General features: G+C 45.9%; 7 protein-coding genes across 8 annotated transcripts; 4 read left to right on the plus strand and 3 right to left on the minus strand.

Moving 5' to 3' along the window:
* The first annotated feature begins 12 nt into the window (after positions 1-12).
* On the plus strand, positions 13-956 carry Polr2G (DNA-directed RNA polymerase II subunit Rpb7). Its single transcript, XM_017180428.2, has 4 exons — positions 13-153; positions 211-531; positions 592-729; positions 795-956. Exons 1-4 carry the CDS (start codon positions 142-144, stop codon positions 843-845), a joined length of 522 nt encoding a protein of 173 aa, XP_017035917.1. The 5' UTR covers positions 13-141; the 3' UTR covers positions 846-956.
* Positions 858-4,022, minus strand: LOC108084271 (small G protein signaling modulator 3 homolog). The gene is made up of 3 exons (XM_017180426.2): positions 3,805-4,022; positions 3,198-3,723; positions 858-3,137 (listed from the first exon to the last, which is right to left on the minus strand). Exons 1-3 carry the CDS (start codon positions 3,868-3,870, stop codon positions 1,312-1,314), a joined length of 2,418 nt encoding a protein of 805 aa, XP_017035915.1. The 5' UTR covers positions 3,871-4,022; the 3' UTR covers positions 858-1,311.
* Positions 4,023-4,327: 305 nt separating this feature from the next.
* SIDL (SIDL trafficking protein particle complex subunit 10) lies at positions 4,328-8,564 on the plus strand. The gene is made up of 6 exons (XM_017180395.3): positions 4,328-4,551; positions 4,604-4,827; positions 4,889-6,895; positions 6,958-7,569; positions 7,635-7,977; positions 8,302-8,564. Exons 1-6 carry the CDS (start codon positions 4,527-4,529, stop codon positions 8,529-8,531), a joined length of 3,441 nt encoding a protein of 1,146 aa, XP_017035884.1. The 5' UTR covers positions 4,328-4,526; the 3' UTR covers positions 8,532-8,564.
* On the minus strand, positions 8,555-9,437 carry LOC108084254 (thialysine N-epsilon-acetyltransferase). The gene is made up of 4 exons (XM_017180396.3): positions 9,252-9,437; positions 9,139-9,190; positions 9,008-9,083; positions 8,555-8,949 (listed from the first exon to the last, which is right to left on the minus strand). Exons 1-4 carry the CDS (start codon positions 9,324-9,326, stop codon positions 8,628-8,630), a joined length of 525 nt encoding a protein of 174 aa, XP_017035885.1. The 5' UTR covers positions 9,327-9,437; the 3' UTR covers positions 8,555-8,627.
* Positions 9,438-9,550: 113 nt separating this feature from the next.
* On the minus strand, positions 9,551-10,662 carry sgll (sugarlethal). Its single transcript, XM_017180476.3, has 3 exons — positions 10,537-10,662; positions 10,414-10,473; positions 9,551-10,351 (listed from the first exon to the last, which is right to left on the minus strand). Coding segments are annotated over exons 1-3 (741 nt in total). The 5' UTR covers positions 10,538-10,662; the 3' UTR covers positions 9,551-9,671.
* Positions 10,663-11,248: 586 nt separating this feature from the next.
* On the plus strand, positions 11,249-16,573 carry LOC108084310 (arrestin domain-containing protein 17). Its single transcript, XM_017180474.3, has 4 exons — positions 11,249-12,247; positions 13,070-13,422; positions 13,512-14,376; positions 14,436-16,573. Exons 1-4 carry the CDS (start codon positions 12,133-12,135, stop codon positions 14,645-14,647), a joined length of 1,545 nt encoding a protein of 514 aa, XP_017035963.1. The 5' UTR covers positions 11,249-12,132; the 3' UTR covers positions 14,648-16,573.
* A 409-nt stretch (positions 16,574-16,982) lies between these two features.
* Positions 16,983-18,632, plus strand: LOC108084089 (arrestin domain-containing protein 1). 2 transcript variants are annotated; one of them, XM_017180113.3, is made up of 3 exons: positions 16,983-17,272; positions 17,398-18,168; positions 18,240-18,632. In XM_017180113.3, exons 1-3 carry the CDS (start codon positions 17,155-17,157, stop codon positions 18,422-18,424), a joined length of 1,074 nt encoding a protein of 357 aa, XP_017035602.1. In that variant the 5' UTR covers positions 16,983-17,154; the 3' UTR covers positions 18,425-18,632. The 2 variants fall into 2 exon arrangements, with proteins under 2 accessions (XP_017035602.1, XP_070142379.1); XM_070286278.1 differs by having other exon boundaries at positions 17,269-17,326.
* Positions 18,633-19,254: the final 622 nt, after the last annotated feature.

Raw genomic sequence — 19,254 nt, forward strand, 5'->3', positions numbered from 1 at the left:
TTTTAAATTCTCCGCCCGATTGCTAAAAGTTATCGATATCAAAAGATGCAGTCGCTTTTGTGCAATCGGCTTTTTTTCATCTCTAGCGTCTTTGCGGCTCCCGGCTATTTATTGTATTTTGTTTTGTAAAAATAGTTAACAATGTTCTACCACGTACGTAAAGTTGTTTTTGTGACCGCCGCGGAAGCTAATATATTGCTTCATTCATAGATTTCACTGGAACATGAGATCCTGCTGCATCCGCGCTATTTTGGCCCGCAGCTGCTGGAGACGGTGAAGCAGAAACTCTACTCCGAGGTGGAGGGCACCTGCACGGGCAAGTACGGATTCGTGATAGCGGTCACGACGATAGACCAGATCGGCTCAGGTGTGATCCAGCCGGGCCAGGGATTCGTCGTGTACCCGGTCAAGTACAAGGCAATTGTCTTCCGGCCGTTCAAGGGCGAGGTGCTGGACGCGGTAGTCAAGCAGATCAACAAAGTGGGCATGTTTGCCGAGATCGGTCCGTTGTCGTGCTTTATTTCACACCATGTGGGTATTTATGGTTACCGTGATGGTATACGTCTTTAAAATGTGGCTCCACTCTTCCAGTCCATTCCCGCCGACATGCAGTTCTGTCCTAATGGCAATCCGCCGTGCTACAAGAGCAAAGATGAGGACGTGGTCATTTCCGGGGAGGATAAAATACGGCTAAAGATAGTGGGAACTCGTGTTGATGCCACAGGAATCGTAAGTAGACGGCTTAATTCGAATAAGTGGCTTCTTACCTAAAAATCTCATTGAAATTAATGCAGTTTGCCATTGGCACCTTGATGGATGACTACTTGGGACTGGTGTGCAACTAAAAACGGCTGCTGTTTATGTGTACAATTTAAATATATATTTTAAACTTTAATGAAATGCATTTAGACAATTAAACATCTATGTGTATATAGTAATAAATATGTATGTACTTTATAAGATTTGATTTCAATTTAAAGGTACGTTACATTTGTAATTTAGTAGAGTTGCTGGTTGGTGTGTGGTCTACGCTGTATAATAGTTATAATGAATGGACGTTAAGTAAACAAACGGCTCGAGCTATACATATTTAGAGCTAAAGATAGTTTATGGTAAAGCACTTAAGTTAGAGGCGCAGGACAACAAAGAAGTTCTTAAAAAGCGGATGGATGCTAGCTACTAAATTCAAAAGAATGCGATTGCACATGGACATTATTGGAAAACGAATACGGCGCAATGAGATATTTGATACGCAGATACGCAGATTGCCAACGAGATTGTGGAACTCTATACAAAACGGCAGAGCGGACCTCACAGATCCCACGAGAAGAGATGGTGCTTCACCAGCATGTCCCGTACTCCGTCCTTGAGCGGCTGTGACTCCTTGCCGCGCTTAGGCGGCAGCTCCCAGTCGGGGTTCAAATTAAAGGCGAACTGCGAAAGGATGCGTAGTTCGCACTTGATTTGTACCCAGCCGGGAGAATCGATGAAGCTCCACGAATGGTACCACTTCTGCACGACCTCCTGGCAAGCGCAGAGCACTTCTAGCCAAAGATGCAGCACCTGCTCGTTGAGGCCCAGGCAGATGAGCGAGCGCAGTTTTACGTCCATCTGCGCGTGGGCATCGTCGTGTGTCTGATTGATGGCCTGGACGCAGCGGTAGAGCAGCTCCTCCGGTGTCAGGACCTTGCCATCCTCGTCCAAGCGATACGTCTTGCACAGAACCAGGCGGCTATACACGGACTCAAAGTCCTTCTCCACCTCACGGGTGGCAGCCTCCTCGATATACAGCCAGGGGTGGATGGGTCCACCCAGGAATGTGGGACGTTTCATGCCGTGCTCCAGGAAGGCCTTGATGGCCGGCGCCAAAGTGCCCCGCACCAGGTCCGTCACCGTCTCGGAGATGGCATCGTCGCCCGCTGAGGTGTACAGCTTGCTTCGCTCGTCCAGCAGCTCCACAAACTTTGCGGGAAACCAGCCGCGAAGCCCGTTCAGTTCGCCCACCCAGCAGTGTTCGTCCTTTTGGCTGATGATCGTAATGATGTCGTTTCGCCGGAAGCCCAGTTCATCGTCGTCGTGCCGCTCAAAGTCGTGCAGGGCTTTGGCCCGACGCTTCCGCGTCCTAGCCACGTTAATGAAGTTTTCGTGGTCCTTGGCGTGCGACTCGCTGCTGTAGTTGGCCGTCAGCTGAATGTGTCCGGCCAGCTTCGGCTCGATGGTGATAAAGTGGCGGCCCACCTTCAGTATGGCCTCCCGGAGGTCTACTAGGATCTCCGTCTGTCGTATGTTCTTGTTCTTAAGCTGATCCCCATCGCTGGCATCACCGCGAAAGAGAAAGGCCTCTAGGATCGACTTGCTCTTGCGGACTTGCCGCCGGGCTAGTTGCTGCTTCGGAAGATTCGGCGCGGCCTCGGGGTTTCCTATCTGATGGCCCTGATCCGCCATGAGATATGCCAAATGGCGGCGACGATGGGTATCGATTACCGTCTGGGTGAGCGAGCCACCCACCTCCAGTGCCTGGCGAAAGAGCACTTCGACATCAGTGACCTCGCCAGGAATATCCGAAAGCGAGTTGAAGATCTGGGCGGAATTCTCCAGGTGTTTCAGTTCCTGCTCCTTCACCTTCAGCATGCCCAGGGTCAGCTGGAAAAGGACGATTGATCCCTCGTAGAAGAACCAGTCCCAGATGCGTACCAGGATCTTCATATGGACCACATTGGCGAAGAGGGTGAGGAACCAGTGCAGCGTGATCAGCGACAGTTCGATGTCATGTTTCCGCAGTGACTCATCCACGCTACTTAGATAGTTGGCTATGAGCGTCTGCATCACGCGCTGGTCTGCCTGGATGCCCAGGAGCGTGGAACTATAGTAGGAGGCGGGCAGCAGATCCTCTACAATGGTAGCCATAATCCAGAAGGCGTTCTCCTCCTCCATGAAGAGTAGAAGGCAGGCGGCTATAACGCCGGTGCCTTGGCAGTAGCCGATGTCTGGGAAGAGCCACGCGATGCCCCTAAGGATGCGGCGCAGGCGGGGAATGCCAGTTCCGTTCGGATTACTAAAGCAGGCATTTGTCGGCAGGATACGCAACAGGTCCTTCTCGATCTGCTTTGATGTCATCAGTTGGTCGTTGCTAGATGCTAAGAAACGAAATTGATTTTTAATATTTGCTGCCATTATATCCCCAAGTTGGATATTACCCTTCACTATGTCCTGGTAGCTGGTCTCACTCTTCTGCTTTTTGGCCAGCGCTCCCGACAATCGCATCCACATCTGGGCACGCAGCGTGTGCGGGATTCCCTGGCGGACCATGTTGCGCAGCTTTTCAGTGCGCGGCAGCATCACATCCACGTGCTCCCAGCTTAGCTCAGTTGCCTCCTTGTTGTGCGAGAACTCCAGATGAGCAATCCACTGCAGGCGCTGCTGCGCGTCCTCTACAAATGGAATGCTAAGCAGCTTGTTGGAGCTCTGCTCGGGGCCATCCTCCTCCTCCACCCGGAAGCCAAACTCGTCGAAGCGGTACTCGGGCTGGTCGTTGGGACCTGCGGAGGCCAGCTCCGCAGCGCCGCCCAGCTTGGCCAAGATCTCCTGCGGCCACATGGAGGCGGTAAGGGCGGAGAAGGGGCCACCGGGATTCGGTCGCAAGCCGTCGGCCACACTTAGCTCCTCCATCATGGGCGGCAGCTCGCCCAGGTCGTCTTCCGAGCCCAGGTTCTGCAGCTTGCGCTGTTGGCAATGGGAAGGTGGAACGATAAATATTAATTACTGTGATAAGCAATCTTTTCTGGTCGTATGAAGTATGCGTACCGTATGCTCTTCCCGACCCACGTAACCCTCGTGATCTCGGCCAAAGATGCTCCTGGCCATGTCCATTGTCCAGGCTACCTACTTGGTTCCCGGGCAGAGCATTCAGTGAAAGCGTTTGAATAGTATCTTTTTTGTTTGCGTGTTAAAAACAAATTAATTATTTTTCTCCATTGTTTCCAATTGGCTGCCGAAGCTGATTTCACTCTCAGCTGTTCGATAGGCGATAGGTGGGTGGAATCGATTTTTTTGCCAGTCTAATAAGAACAGAGGTGGAGCGACAGGGTTCCGGGGTTACTGACACCCCCGCAATGTATTAATTGTATAATAAATAAAGAAGCAATTGTAATACATAAAATACATTAATTCATAATAATAATTGAATGTTTTATATATAGTAAATGAGGCTACGAGAAAGTAATAACCCCCTCCTAAAACCATTTCTGGCTACGTCCATGCCCAGGGCTGCTAAAAAACACCTGTTGATAACTCAATAAAAGAATAACGTTAAAATTTGTCAGTGATTAAGCTACGTTTATTATAAATTTACATAAATTGTAATAAGCTTCTAAAAATAAAAACAATTTGTTGCTAGCTAGATCTAGCTAGATATAGCTAGATCGAAAGTGCAATCGATATCGATTTGTTGTTTGTTGTTGTTGTTTCCGTGATTGTTGGGGCTGCTTTCTATAGCCAATGAAAAGTAAACAAAAATAAGGGAAAACATGCAGATAAAGCCCATAATTACATGTAAGCTATAAATAATTGTTAAAGAAATCGTTGTAATGTTATTTTCCACTAGATTCCGGCTCGTGTCCCCTTTTCCGGTCGCTGGAGTCGCAAATCCTAAATGCCATCCCCCTGGACACCTGCGAGTGGCGACGCACCTTCCAACGCCCCACAAAACATGTCCGTTTGGAGGCCCAGACCCAACAGTTCAATGTGGCTGCCCTGGAGAAGTACAAGCAGGGTGACTGGAGCATTTTGGAGCACCCAATACTGCACATCTTCGTAACAGAATGCAATGTAAGAAAGGTTACTTCTGCCCATAAAGTTCAATTGCTCATTTCCTTCCAACTGTTGGCAGGATGTGGACACATACAAGGCCACCATTAGGGAAGAGATCGATACTTGGCTAAAGCTGTTGACCAGCTATGGCATCTCGGACTGGATGATTCTGCTGGTAGAGACCCTGGACATGCGAAAGACCAAGAACTTTATGCCGCGCACCACGGTGTTGGATAAGATTCGTCTGGACTTTGGCAGTAAAAATGATGATCGTTGCATTTCCGTTCTGAACCCAGCCAAATTTGAACAAAAGTCGACAGAGTCATTCCGCTGCCTGGTGCAGCGCATCCGCTTCCTGATGCTTGCCAGCTACAATCGCAACATAGTAAAGTACGAGGAACTTATACGGAGCAAGCGCGAGAAGCGGAATCACGATGGCTGGGACTTCCGCCAGTACTTCTTCATGCAGGAGGACCTGGCCCTGATTTTTGAGAAGCTGGAACTGCCCACCGAAGCCCTGATACAGTATGATGAACTGGACGCCATGTTCTCGCAGTATGTCACCCACACGGGTCTCAATGAGAAGCAGCCATGGCCGAGTCACTTTCGGCGGCCCTTGGACGCCTTTCATGGCATTTGCCTGTCCAGGCCGGACAGGTTTGAGATGAGGACAAAGATTCGCGACGAGGGTGTTTCCCTGCTGGAGTTCCGCAACTATCTGTTCGAGCGGCAGGCGTATCTGCTGCTCACCTGTAACGACATCCCGGAGATTGCCAAGAGGCTGCTTAGCTTTCTCTTCTCTACGTTGCGAGAGGTGGAGTTCATCAAGCTGGAGTGCCAGGAGGGAGCCCTCTGCTGCTGGGAGTTTGTCTGTGCCCTGGAGGTATTACAGCTGTGCGAACAGGCCATGGAGCCCAACGAGGTTACCTGTTTCCAGCACTGTGCTCCCATCTGGAACTTGGCCAAGGACAAGCTCTATGAACTGGGTAAGCTGTGTGGACTTCTGCCGGGCTGCACGCCAAGCTCAGAGCAGCTACACATCGTGGTGCAGCTGTCGTCGGGCATTGGAGACGCCCCGCCGGAGCAGCAGCAATTTCTCCAGGCCACTCCGCAGTTGCGAGAGCGTTCGCCCAACCGGAAACCAAAGAAATCGGCAGCGGAGCAACTAAAGGAGGCACTGGGCTCCAATCAGGCTTTCCAGAAGCTGTACCTGGAGCTGGCGGAGCTGGCCATTAGCACCTACAAGCATGTGGCCCGTTTACGATCGGCGCGGTTGGTAGGCCTGGATTTGGGTAACTTCTACTGTGCTTTGAATGAGCCACACAAGGCGGTTGGATTCTTTACGGATCTTCTGCGAGAACTGAAGGCCGAGAACTGGCATATGCTGAGCTCCCAGACGCTGCTGGAACTGGCCAACTGCTACCGGAAGATGGGCGACTCGTTGGCCTATACCAAGACATGCAGTTCCATCTCCTGCTGCATGGAGCTGGAGACTCTGGTACGAACTTTCTATTTTGACGAGTTTCTCAAGTCGCTAAAAACTCTCAAAACAACGCTTTCGGCTCAGCCGTCCATGGAGAATGCCAATTTCTGTGTCTTGGAGGATCATTTTCGCATCATGGACATTGAGGTCCTCAATAAGACACCGATAATACAGGACGATCACATTGTAGTGCAACTAAAAGTGGAGAGTCTCTATCCGCGCGGAATTGTGGCCGAAAATATCAAGCTCTGCTACGAGTTGCAAGCGGCTCCTCTGGAGTTGGCCATGGAAAATGTCTCCCTGACCACCACAGCTCAGCCGGTGTCGGTCAAGGTAAAAGAGTCAACATCGCGCTTGAAGGTGTCCCTGCAGCTCGTATACAAACAGGACAACCGTTTGCACTCGGCCTCTGTGGCTTGCGACATGCCCAAGAGCAAGCAACCAGTGCGCCGCACCAGCAGCACCAAGCGGAAGCTGTCGCCCAGTGTCCAAGCAGACTTTACCAACTTTGTGCAGGCAGAGAACATTGCCCTGCAGCCGGGTATCAATTTCATCGAGCTGAGGGCAAAGGCCACTCGAGTGGGTAGCTGGCAATTCAAGCAGGTTGGTTGAGTTAACTTTTCTTTTGGTCAAAAGTATTTGAATATTTCCTTTGTATTCCCCAGCTCTGTGTCAGCATGTCCAGCTTGGAGTTCCTGTCCGAGCAACTGCCTTTTGCTCCTCCCAGCTTCGAGATTAGCACGAAGCCGGCCAGTGCCTCGCTGGAGTTTAAAACTCTCATAGCGGGCATTGTTCAACCCATTAGCCTAAATGTTTCCGGTGGCAGTTTCATCTTTCCGCCCGATGCCAAGATCTCGCTGCGCTGCTCGAAGAATCTACGGATACGCCAGGCACTACCTCTCGATACGGCCAATGCCAATGATGATTCCTCGTTTGAGAGCCTACTTCAGGTGCCGCTGCAGAACTTCAAATCGTTCGAGGAGCGCAGCATTCCTCTGGAGGTTCTCACAGATATGCCCGGTCGGAAGGTGTCCAAGCACCATGAGCATCACATTGCTCTTAGCTGTCCTTGGTCACGCACGGAACTGACGATACCAGTCGAGTTTCAGCCTGCCATGGAGGCCACCTGCCGCCTGCACACTTGCGGCACCCAGAAGTTCCTGCAGGTGATCATGAAGGGTCTGGATGCTCATTTACTGCTGCAGCAAGCCAAGGTCAAGTGCGATGTTCCCGGTGTCCAGTTACTGGACTTGAATCCCGCAACACAACAGCCAATTGTAGGTAAAACTAACAAATAGGTTTAACCGCTGCTAATGGCTCCTTTTTTTTTAAATCCTGGCAGGAAATCTACAAATCTCTGACTGTCACGTACTTGTATGAAATCCAGGTGGAGCCCCTCAAGACGGAGCATGAGTTGCCAATCGTTAAAGTGCACTTTGTGATTAAGTACGCCACATTAACGCAGCCGGAGGTCTGGAGGACGTATGGCTGTGCCTTCGATCTGGTGGATTACACAACCCTCTTCAAGCTCCAGGCTCAGCTGGAGCCGAACGAGCTGTGCCGCCTGCGCACGGTGTGCAATATGAACCTGAAGATAACTAAGGTCCATGAGAATCCCTACACGGATCTCATGTACGAGGTGCTCAACGACCAGAATCTCTGGGCCGTGTGCGGCCGCTCGGCGGGTAAGTGATTGATTTCCTAGTCAACTTTGTTGCCTGTCTGCTTATGATTTAATTCTGATTTTTCTACACACGATTTACTTCTTTGCTTTAAAGATATGGGTGAGTCACTGGTATAGGACACACGTAGATAGCTTTAACAAAGTAGATTTGCTGGAATGCATGCCTCACACCTAATCCTCATCATGTAATATTCTTGTTAACTTTTCTGGCTTTTGATTCGAACGCACACGTTACCAGCTACCAGAACAAAAATTTGCCTAGCTTCTAAACATCTTGATCCTAGTTTTATTTCCACTAGTAACAATGTTTTTCCAACATTTTTAGGTGTCGTGTCCATGAAGGACGTTGACAGTCATTCCATATCGCTGGATGTGATGCCCTTGAGTACCGGCTTTCTTCCGATGCCCAGCATTCGGTTGTCCAAATATACCGCCGGCGGTAAAAGCAAGACGGATGCTCACTCCAAGGTTCATCCGTTTCCGCCCGGACAAGTCTACAACTCCACAAAAAGCATGCAGATCCATGTCATAGCCAGTGTAGCCGGGGATCAGTGAGAAGCCAAAAATTAAACATAAAATTATATAGCATCTATAAGCTTTGGCTTTAAGTATTATTTAACTTGTAGTGTTAACTCTAGTAAAAATGAAAAATCAAGACTTGGATGAAGCCAGATCCTGGGCCAATTTGGCCAGTTGTTGCTCCTCCACGCGGTAGTAGTGCCAGCCCTCCTTGGCGGTCAAGTCCACTGCCCCAAGGCTTTCGTAAAACTTGCGAGCGGGATTCCACTCCAGCACATTGAACTCAAGACGCGGGCACTTAAGCTCCACGGCCCGGGCGGACACCTCCAGGAAGATTCGTTTGCCGGCGCCTCGCTTTCGGTGCTCTGGGCGCACGTAAATGTCTTCGACAAAGAAGTAGCGACCCTGCCAGGTGGAGTAAGCCTTGTAGCAAATGGAGTAGCCAATGGCCTGGCTGGAAAGGTGATATAAATATATTTATTTGAAGCTTACCAAGTGGTTTTCTGACTTACTTTGTGGCATTATCTGTGAGGACATAGACTTCACAGCACTCCTGGTCACCAGTTAGTCCGGCATCACGCTTAAGATCTGTTTTTATATTTAATAAAACTTATATTTTCTTTTTAAAACTGTAAAACTATACCTTCTTCTGTAAGCTGAGGACCATTGCTCATTTTTTCAAAGTCAGCTAGCTCCTAAATATAGATTTCTCGACTTTTAAGTTAGTTTTTTTTATGGGAAAATTGTTGCTCAAACCTGTATCATGGCCAGCACATCCTTTATATCTTCAGCATTAGCTCGGCGAAATGTGAATTCTTCGGTTGTCGACATAGCTTTGAGGTTTAAACTGTTTTTATTAATATTAATTCCGGATAATGTCTAATGTAATAGCATTATCTCAATGCGCGTTCTGCTTATCAACATTAACTTTTTAGAGATGAGTGAAAGCCTCGTGATTAAAAAAAATGATTAATGTTAAAACACGAACAAGAAATTCATCGCATAAGCTCTTTATGTGCCAATTTGTAGTTGTTAATTAAAGAACAACATGGAACTTGGTAAACGCAAACAAACTCCTTTATTATAATCTCTTAAATATTAAAAGCAATCTTTAACTTTTCGCCCTGCGAAACAACATTTGGAAGACATCTGTTACAAGCTTAATAATTCCCCAGCCTAAGGAGCCAATCGCTCGTATATCCAGCCATCTTCTCCCTTATGGACATGCTTGCCATCGATTTCCGACTCCACTCCAGCACCGCGTCGGAAGCGAATGCGATCGTGCAGACGATCGGTCTGTCCCTGCCAGAACTCTATGAGGTCTGGACGCACCAGGTAGCCGCCCCAATTGGGCAGGGGCACCTCCCCGTTGGCGCCCAACTTCTCCTTGATCCCAGCCTCCACTTCATCCAAGTAGCTCCGGGACGGAATCTGTTGACTTTGCGGACTGGCAGCTGCACCAATTTGACTGGCTCTTGGCCGCTGGTGGAAGTACTTGAGGGAATCCTCGCGGGAAATCTTCTCAGCCACGCCCTCGATGCGCACACTCCGCCTCAGCGGCAGCCAGTAAAAGGATATGGCCACATTGGGATTGGCGGCAATATCCGCTGCCTTGCGACTGCCATAGTTGGTGAAGAAGGTGAAGCCGTCGGCGGTGGCATCCTTTACCAGGACAAAGCGATTGGATGGTTTGCCATCAGCACTCACGGTGGCCAGGGCAGCGGCATTAGGCTCCAGGATCTCCGGCGTCTTAAGGGCTAGGTCCAGCCAATCGCGGAATACGCAAAAAGGATTTTTTACGCTTATATTGTCCTCCAGGAAGGCATCCTTGCGGTCATGGTACTTGAGGCGCAGGGCTTTTGTATCATAATAAAAAACTTGATACATAAAGGCAAATATTAAAATGATTAAAACTCACCTGAAAGATGAACTTCTGGGGAAGATTGGCTCATTTTGCGCACAGCCTGCAGGAATTTCACTAGTGTTGAGGGTTTTTAGGATGTTGATTAATGACCCTTGTAAAATCAACAAAAACACGTACTTTTACAGGCTTATCTTCTCGCCAAATCGTTATCTTTCGCAGCTTAATTTTGTGTTCTGTTTTTGGCAATGTCAATCGCCAGAACTGGGCAGCTTTCGATAACCTTTGTGGGGCCCTCGGCCGGAGCTGGGCAGCTTTCGATAACTTTTTGGGGGCGGCTCTTCAGAGCTCCTAAAAATTAATTTCTAATTCTATACGGACCGTTGGCAGAAATTGAAACCCCCTAATCTAGGGGGATAACCTTGATTACAACCTCTTATAAAGGTGTATAATATAGAAAACTCCCTTATAAAACAGTTCAAGACTTTGAATTAACGGCTTGAATCATAGATAGTGAAAAAATGGCAACGCTTGTTTGCTAACGGTCATGGGCACTTTATAAGCTTTTTAATTTTTGAGAGTTTTGTGTCTTTTTTCTGAGAATCGTAGCTGCACAAGCAGCTTGATGACATTAAAGAGCGCCAAGGAATCTGGGGGAGTCGGAAAATTAACCTTAGGCGGGAACTTTCTCGCACAGTCTGGCATTACAGAATCGAATTTCCAGTTAGGAAATCCTTAAAATTTTGTACTTCCGTTTTATCCTTTTTTTTTAAATTATAAAAGTTCCCAAAAGTTTGTCCTTGCTGGCCCAAAATAATAAAAACAAATTAAACAATTAAAGCCAATAGCTAAATTATAAATACAGCCCTGTCAACTCTGCCATTGTAAGAAAAGGACCTGCCAAAATGACAAAATAAAAAAAAAGTATAGAAAAACAAACAAGCCAAGCACGTGTGCGTGACTCTCCGTTGAGCGGCCTTCTTTCTCTCTCGCTCTCTGGGGGTTGTTGTTTTTATGGCCGCTTAAGCTGCGAGTCCTGTCGGCTTCGTGCGAGCAGCGTATATATCCTGCGCTCGGCTGGGGGCTTGGACCCCAGCGACGATGATGGCATGCGGATAGAGCAAATCCGACACGAACGGCTGCTGGACGTGTTTGCGGCTGTGAAGCGAACCGACAAGAGAACGAACGAGCGGAGCCTCAAGCCAGAAATTGTAGCGGAAGGCGGACGACAAAGGACCAAGGGGCTGAGACAGACGACAGACAGCAGAGGAGGAACGCAAAAACGGCTGAAATAATTAATATTCCTCACCCGTGTTAATGTTGCGAATATTATTTACGAATTTCCCATAACCGCCTCCAAGTGTTTGCGTGCGTGCGTGCTAAAAAGTAGGTTACGGCAAGAAGGAAAGAAATATTTTGGAGGTCGGACGGTCGGTCGGTGTGTGTTTGTGCCAAAACGCTCACAAATTTTCCGTGTGCATGTGTGTGGGCCACGGGGTGCCTAGAAAATGCAGTGCGACAAAGGCGAAATGCAAATCCAGGCTTGATGGCGAATAGCGAATAGCGAGGATAAAAATATATAGCAAATGAACGAACCAGCAGCCCATTTCCCAAACACTTCGATTCATCGTCTCCAGCCGACAAGGGAAAAGTGATATTTTATACAAAAACTGTGGCCTGCTTTTTGCACAGTTCAAAGTAACCCGAACACACACACAGACGCCAACACTCACCCAGACACACACACACACACACACGGCAACTATATAGCAATATATGCCCATTGAGTGCCTTATATCATTTGATAATAATCCACAAGGTGTCTACTATGCCGGACAGGAGCTATCCGGCGTTGTTGATCTCAGCGTCGACGCAACGAAGCGCATCAAAGGTAAGCCATTTGCCCAATATTTCCATCCCCGCCCCTGAATGTATACTACGGAAAATACTACGAAGCCCATGACTCACGGGGCGTATGAGTGATGCGGTCACTTGGCATTTGCGGTTCGGCATTTTGGTTGCATTGCAAATGCACGAAGGACCCGGGCTAATGGCATTATTAAAATGTATCTCCCCACGGATAGCGACGCCATTTTACAGGGTCCCTGCAATTAATCCTTGTTTCTGGCGTCCCCGCTCCACACAATTTATGGTTGTTGAGCTGTCACCGTGAAATATTCCACTATTGTTGTGCTCCTCTTGGCATGCCGCCATTTTTAGTTATCCATGAACTCGTTAAAGGCGTGGCGAATACGTGTATGGTTGCATTTTGCTAATGCACTGGGGGAAAAAGTCTAATACCCATTTTGAAATTTAATAGAAATATAAGGGAAAAATATATAAAATAATTTAAATGTAGATTAACTTGAAAAAATACTTTTTAACAAAGAAAGACCGTTGTAAATGTTTAATTATTAAATTTAGTTGATAAAGTGTGCATTTTAATTTAATAATGTTCAAACCATATATCTATCTCCCTTTTAAGACGCCCATGGGTACTTGGCTGGATCTTACCAAACATTTAAACAAAATTTTTAAAAGGTCGATGTTTTTTTTTCTGAAAATAGACATTCGAGAACCGCTATAACAGAATGAGATATTAGGCTACCGGTTACTTGATATGCCCGTTTTATTTCTAGTGTATACTCTATCCAAAGCTTTGGTTTCAATTTGGCAATCATTATTTTTCCTGATTATTTTAATATTCTTGCAGGCATCCACGTCACTGTCAGCGGCTATGCCAAGATACGCTGGATAAAAAAGGGATATCCGCGCGACAGTGAGCGCGCCATGTGTCGTGCCTACCGATCGTACCTGTCCTCGCGGTCCTACGTGCTCGGCTCCTGCGCCAACAACTCGAGCATCGACTGGCCGGCCGGCGAGTACTCGTATACCTTTCATGTCATTCTGCCCGACAACCTGCCCACGTCCTTTGATGGCAAGTACGGCCAGATTCACTATGAGATTATAACGACGATCGAACGGCCGGCGCGATATCCCAAGGTCTTCAAGCTGCCATTTACGGTGATACAACCGCTGGACCTGAACGCCGATGCCATATACAGGGTAAGGAACGAAGATAATGAGGATTCTGAATCCCTTTAACAGCTTCTTATTCTTAATATAACTTCACTAACCTCCTTTTTCTCGCACAGGTTCCCTTGGAGATTCTCGATCGAAAGCGCTTCTGGAGCTTCTGCTGTCCCACGGGCCCGCTGACGGTGAAGTTTTCGACACCGTACTGCGGCTATGCGCCCGGCCAGAAGATCCACTTCGTGCTGTACATCAACAACGAGTCCTCGATCGACATAACCGAGTGCGAGGTGAAGCTGAAGCAGGAGGTGAGCTACGAGTCGCATGATCCGCAGCACGAGTACCGCTACGACAAGCACCTGATCGCCAGGAAGCAGTTTGGGAACGTGCTGCGATGGTCGCGGAAGGTGTACCGTGGATACTTGGACCTGCCTTCGATACCGCCCACTTCGGTGAAGCCCACGTGTCCGATTAGCGTTAACTACTCGATTAAGATCATAGTCAATCCCACGGAGTTCCACTGGAAGCTCAAGCTGAAGATTCCGCTGACCATCGGCAGTATACCGATCATGGATGGCCCGGAGGCCCTGCTGCGCTTCAATCGCCAGCAGCAACAGCACCAAGTAGTTAGTCAAAATTTACAAATGTCCACGCAGCAGCGACATCATCAAAGGGATCGAGATAGGGACAGGGATCGTAATCTGGATCGGGATCGCGAGCGGGATCGGGATCGGGACCGGACAAGTGCCTCAAATCAGCAGCGACGTCTCAGCAGCATCACCAATAACAACAACAACAATCGTGGACGCTTTGTGGGTGGACTACTGCCGACCAATAGCAATATTAATATGATAGTGAATGCCAGTCCCACGCCCACGAGCTCCACGCCATCATCAACGCCAACAACTGCCGCCCTCAGGCCCATGGCAATGCCAGCGATACTGGTGACCAGCGATAGCGATAATCCGCCGGACTATATACCCATGAGTGAGTCCTCCTTAAAAAATATATTTTTGTTCTTTTAATGTTACATTAATATATTACAGTGCCGCCCTCATATGAAGATGCCATGGCTCTGAGTGAGAAATTCAGCGATGATACTGAGTTCTTGACAAACGTTAGCATGAGCAGCATTATGTCCGCTCAGGCTGATGTCACCACAAGTGAGCCCTTTAAGCCGCGTTATCCGGTCTATTACGATTATGAGACACCGACCATACCGCCCGGTAGTGATGATTCCAATGAATCCGACACATAAAACCCCTCCAATACAAAACAAAAAACTACCAAAAATTGTTTACAAAAGAAAAACCAAAGCAAAAGCTAAAAAAAAAAAAAACTCGAAAAATGAACTAATCAATTGAATGGCTGAGTGGCTTTTTCTAAAAAAAAAAATATATATTTATATAATTTTATTCCTTTACTTAAACGTAGTTAGAGCATCTTTCTTCAATGTCTTTTATTATGTTAAAGTATAGAGATTTAAAGTGAAAAGAATGAATTTTCAATTCCATTGTCTGCTTAACTAATGAGAGGATAATTGCAATTGAACCTCTGATCCTTCATATATAGATATAGTCAGTCCTTCTTAAACTATAGTCCGCTGTTTACCTTTCTAGAAAAGTAATTTTCCGATTGTTTAGTCCGTCTGTTTGCAATACAATCTTCTTAAACTTAAATCTCTTTGCTTACTTACTATAACTTACTCAAATATCGTCGTCATACTATATAATTGAATATGTATTTCATAATTAATTGCACGTTTTATTACATTTTGCATATATTCAATAATAAACAAAAGTATTCAAGATTTGTTCCCTAAATTTAAAACACACAAATTTGATAATTGTTCCAAGTATTTAAATTATTCCCTTTTATCTTTAAATAACATATCTGTTTTACTTTATAAATTATACATTTTTATTAAATAATATTTGAATTAATATAGAATTGTAACCCTTATCGATTTGAAATTATATTAATCAAATTTATTACAGAGGCTTTGTCAGAGAGCATTCTTTAACACCTAAGCTATATATTAACCCATTACCGTTTAAGAACCAATATATATTTATACGTTTTGAAAGCTTTTCTCAACTTTTCCTACTATGCATTTCTCTATTCAATTTAGTCGTAAGCCGAGCTGAAACATTTTCAAAATGTGCTTAACTTGTAAATTTGTTCTCTTGTTACCGCCCCCAAAACATGCAACATTTTGTACCGTCCATTCACGACCCCCACCATCCCCGCTCTCCCCCTGCTCACCGGCTTGAAAACCCCATCCAGAGACGCTCTACGATGAGACCAGCTCCCAGCTGCGCCTGACCCTCGGCTGCCAGGATCCGGCTCCGGTGCCGGCGGATGCGGAATTGGATGAGGAGGCCACCACGAACACGAACACGCCCGGCGGAGAGTCCTTTAGCTGCGAAAAGAAGTGAGGCGAACGAGTTATGGGAGGATCTGAGCTGCTTCAAAAGTTAACCGCAAACAACAATTACATATTTACTCGTAATCAAAATATATTTAAAAAAAGGATAATTCAAAGCAAGGCGCTAAAGTATAGTAGTTCTTAAGTCTGAAGCCAAGGTGGACAATTGGAAATAGTAAATCGAGGACATTTTTATAAAAATCAAACCGGAAACAATATATATTTTGCAGAAAGCTATAAACTATCTCTCTAAACTAAGCGGATTTAATTTTAGTAAGAATAGTACTTCCTTTACGGCCAGCCAGTCTTTTTTCTAGCCATCTTCAGCTTAATTTATCTCTCCTTCTCTTCCCTGAGTTAAAAGCAATCTACTTTTATTTTAGTTTTTTTCTAAGGGAAAGCGAAATTGCAAGCAGAATTGAATTTACAATTCTATAGGGGCCGCACACTACAGTGATCACTGGCTAAACATATATACGAACCACGTAGTGAAACGTAGATTAAATTCCCCAAATCCCTATAATTAAGATAAACTCCCAAGAAAACTGCACAATTTTAACCAGAAGAAGAGTAATTAAAAACAAAAACTAACATTTTCCAATATTGAATATTGTATTTATAAAGTATCTATGAGAAATTTACAAGCGAATATTAGCCAAATTTTACTTAGTTTCTATGATTTCACATTACTCTATCATCAAGTTGGATCAATCCGTCGTCATCATCATCATCATCCTAGCCCTTAGGTGTCTAAAACTAAATATAAATATATATAAAAAAGTGTCTTTTGCTCTAGTTTATATACAAAAATCCTTGTATCTAGATTGAGTATAACCTCCTCTTTATACTTTGTACTTCCTCTGATTTTAAACTCAGTCTAACCAGCAATCACAAAAGTCTATTCCTAAGTCTAAACTGTCTTCAATTCGATTCAATCCGATTCAATAAAGCTAAATGAGCAAGATATATATTATGTATACCCCGAAAGCTAAATAACAAGTGTTTTAAGTTGGCTCTGGAGATCCTATACCGATAACGGCAGACGAAAATCTCGGGACGGGTAAGCTTAGCAATAAACTAAATTTATATCGCCAGACTTTGGGTTTAAATTAGCAGTAAAACTGCGGCAACAGCAATAATTTTTCTCGCTGAGAATCGCGTCAAGTGGAAACAGATTTTCAGACTTCGGCTAAAACCTCAAGCTGGCGCAGTCACTTGTTCGCCGTTCGCCGACGAGGTCGCAACTTGAGTCGCGTGGCAGCAAATTATTGGGAAGCCCACTTAATAGTATGTGATTCCGTGGCAAAGGCCATAATTTTCCATGCCAGTGAGTGAAAATGCTTATAAATTGTGAATTTAATCTATCGCGTGCCGCTGCCATTTATTACTGCGGCGAGCGAATTTCGGGCTCACTCACTGTGACAGTCGGCGGCAAAAAGCCTTTCCCATTAGAGGGTAAGTGAAAGATGCCATTAGGCAAATTAGTTTATGGGACACCTTCTCCGCCAGGTGATTAGATAAGAGCCGAGTCTACAAATAGATGGCACTGATCTCCATGTGTTTTCTCCTTCTCTTGACAGGCGTAAATATCACTCTTTATGGCACCTCCACGGTTCACTGGAGGGAGTCCGACCCGGGGCCTCCGCAAATCGAACATAATGACAGCGCCAGGCAGGTGGAGTGTGCCAAAGTGGATTACAAAGGCGGCAAGGTTCACATAAATGAAACAAAGAACTTGGTGGGTCGACTTGTTTTGCCGCCTGGTCCCAAGGACCTAGGCCCGTTTGAGTTCCAACTCCCTGAAAGTCTGCCAGCTACATGTAGTGTTCCCCATGGCCGTGTGGAGTATATCCTAAAGGTGGTCATCGAGAGGAGAAGCAAGCATAGTAAGTCTTTCGAGCAGCGTTTGGTGGTCAGAAGGAGCCTGGAATTCGCTGACCTCAAGCCACAAATTAAGAAGACCTCCACGCTGAGTCTCTCTCTACCCCGAAGTGTGTTTGTTCCTGGCCAAAACGTGGGCTTTGAAGTTGACTCTAGGGATGGAGTTTTGGATATTCTCACCCGGTTGTATCAAAGCATTACCTACCAGAGTTCTGTGCCGGAGAATAGGACCAAAACAGTGAAAAAAGTGTTGGCAGAGTGTTCCCGTCTCAAAGGGGATCTCCGCCTGCCACTGACTGCTCCCATTATGAGCCATCCTGATCAGTTCGGGCCCATTCACATTAGCTACTTTATAGAGGCCTATAATTTTGTGGATCCACCACTCCGGCTGCCCCTTTTTGTGGCCACTGTGGCGCCGCCTACTCACTTCCCCTGCATCGAGTACTCCCGCCTTTGCTTCGTGAATTTGGGTAAGTCATTATATGCGGCCAGCTTATCGGTTCTAATACCTAATTAAAAACGGGCTCCGGCCTCCTTTCAGCGCTGAGTCATGGCGATTGGCTCTCGCCAATTAATCAACTGCTGGCCCAAAGCTGTTCCCGGGAAATTGGCGCCCTGGCGCTGAACAAACACTGCGAAGGCATCAGGTTACTGAAAGGTCCGAAGAGAAAACAGTCGTACGTGCAACTGGCACTGCGATATTTTCATAAGAAAGTGCTACCCTAACACGTGTCGAGATTGGAATTCCAGTGACCAGCACTGGATACACATGATATTCAATGGAATCGAACTAAGTCGGCGGTCGCTGAAACGCGGATTCTAAAGAAACATTATTGAGGCGACAAAATTGTACATATATAATAATGAGACAAAAAGTTACTAGAAAATAATATGTTATATATTATTTTAAAGAAATATACATACCTATACCCTATTCCCATTCATTGATGAATCAATATAGATGTTCCGAGATTAAGTTTGAATATTCTTAATAGAATATTCTTATAAGAATCCTATAACTTTGGTTCGTCTTCTATCTTTTGTATTTAATTTTAAAGCGATTTAACTGCAGGTTGATCTTTTCATAAATAAATTAATTTCATTTGATGTATAAAATCATCTTCAATTAAATATGAATATACAATATGAAACATATATTAACAAAAGGTAATAACTCAAAAAACATTACAATTACTTTTATTTAGACCCTCATTGCCTAAAAATTAATGTTTTAAATGAAGATTACTATTGAAAACCCCAAAAATATTAGTTAAAATACCGTTGCAAGGTCCTCATATCCCTCCTGTGGCATATTCCATTTCATTTAGCTTCCATCTGTAATATTTCCAGCCCTTCGGGCCATCTTCTCTCATTATCGCAATTATGCATGCGAGATTAATGGAGTGAGTGACGAAATCATTTTGAGGCCCTAATTGTGCCACGTTATGCGGCCAAAGGGTTGTGGCCAACACCCCGAAAATAGAGTACTTGTTGTGACGCAGTTCGCGACTCGGTGTCCGTGTCCTGTGTTTTGTTGACACTCTCGCTCAGGCGCT

Source organism: Drosophila kikkawai, chromosome 3R, assembly GCF_030179895.1.
Source record: "Drosophila kikkawai strain 14028-0561.14 chromosome 3R, DkikHiC1v2, whole genome shotgun sequence".
In the NCBI taxonomy this organism is placed as follows: domain Eukaryota; kingdom Metazoa; phylum Arthropoda; class Insecta; order Diptera; family Drosophilidae; genus Drosophila; species Drosophila kikkawai.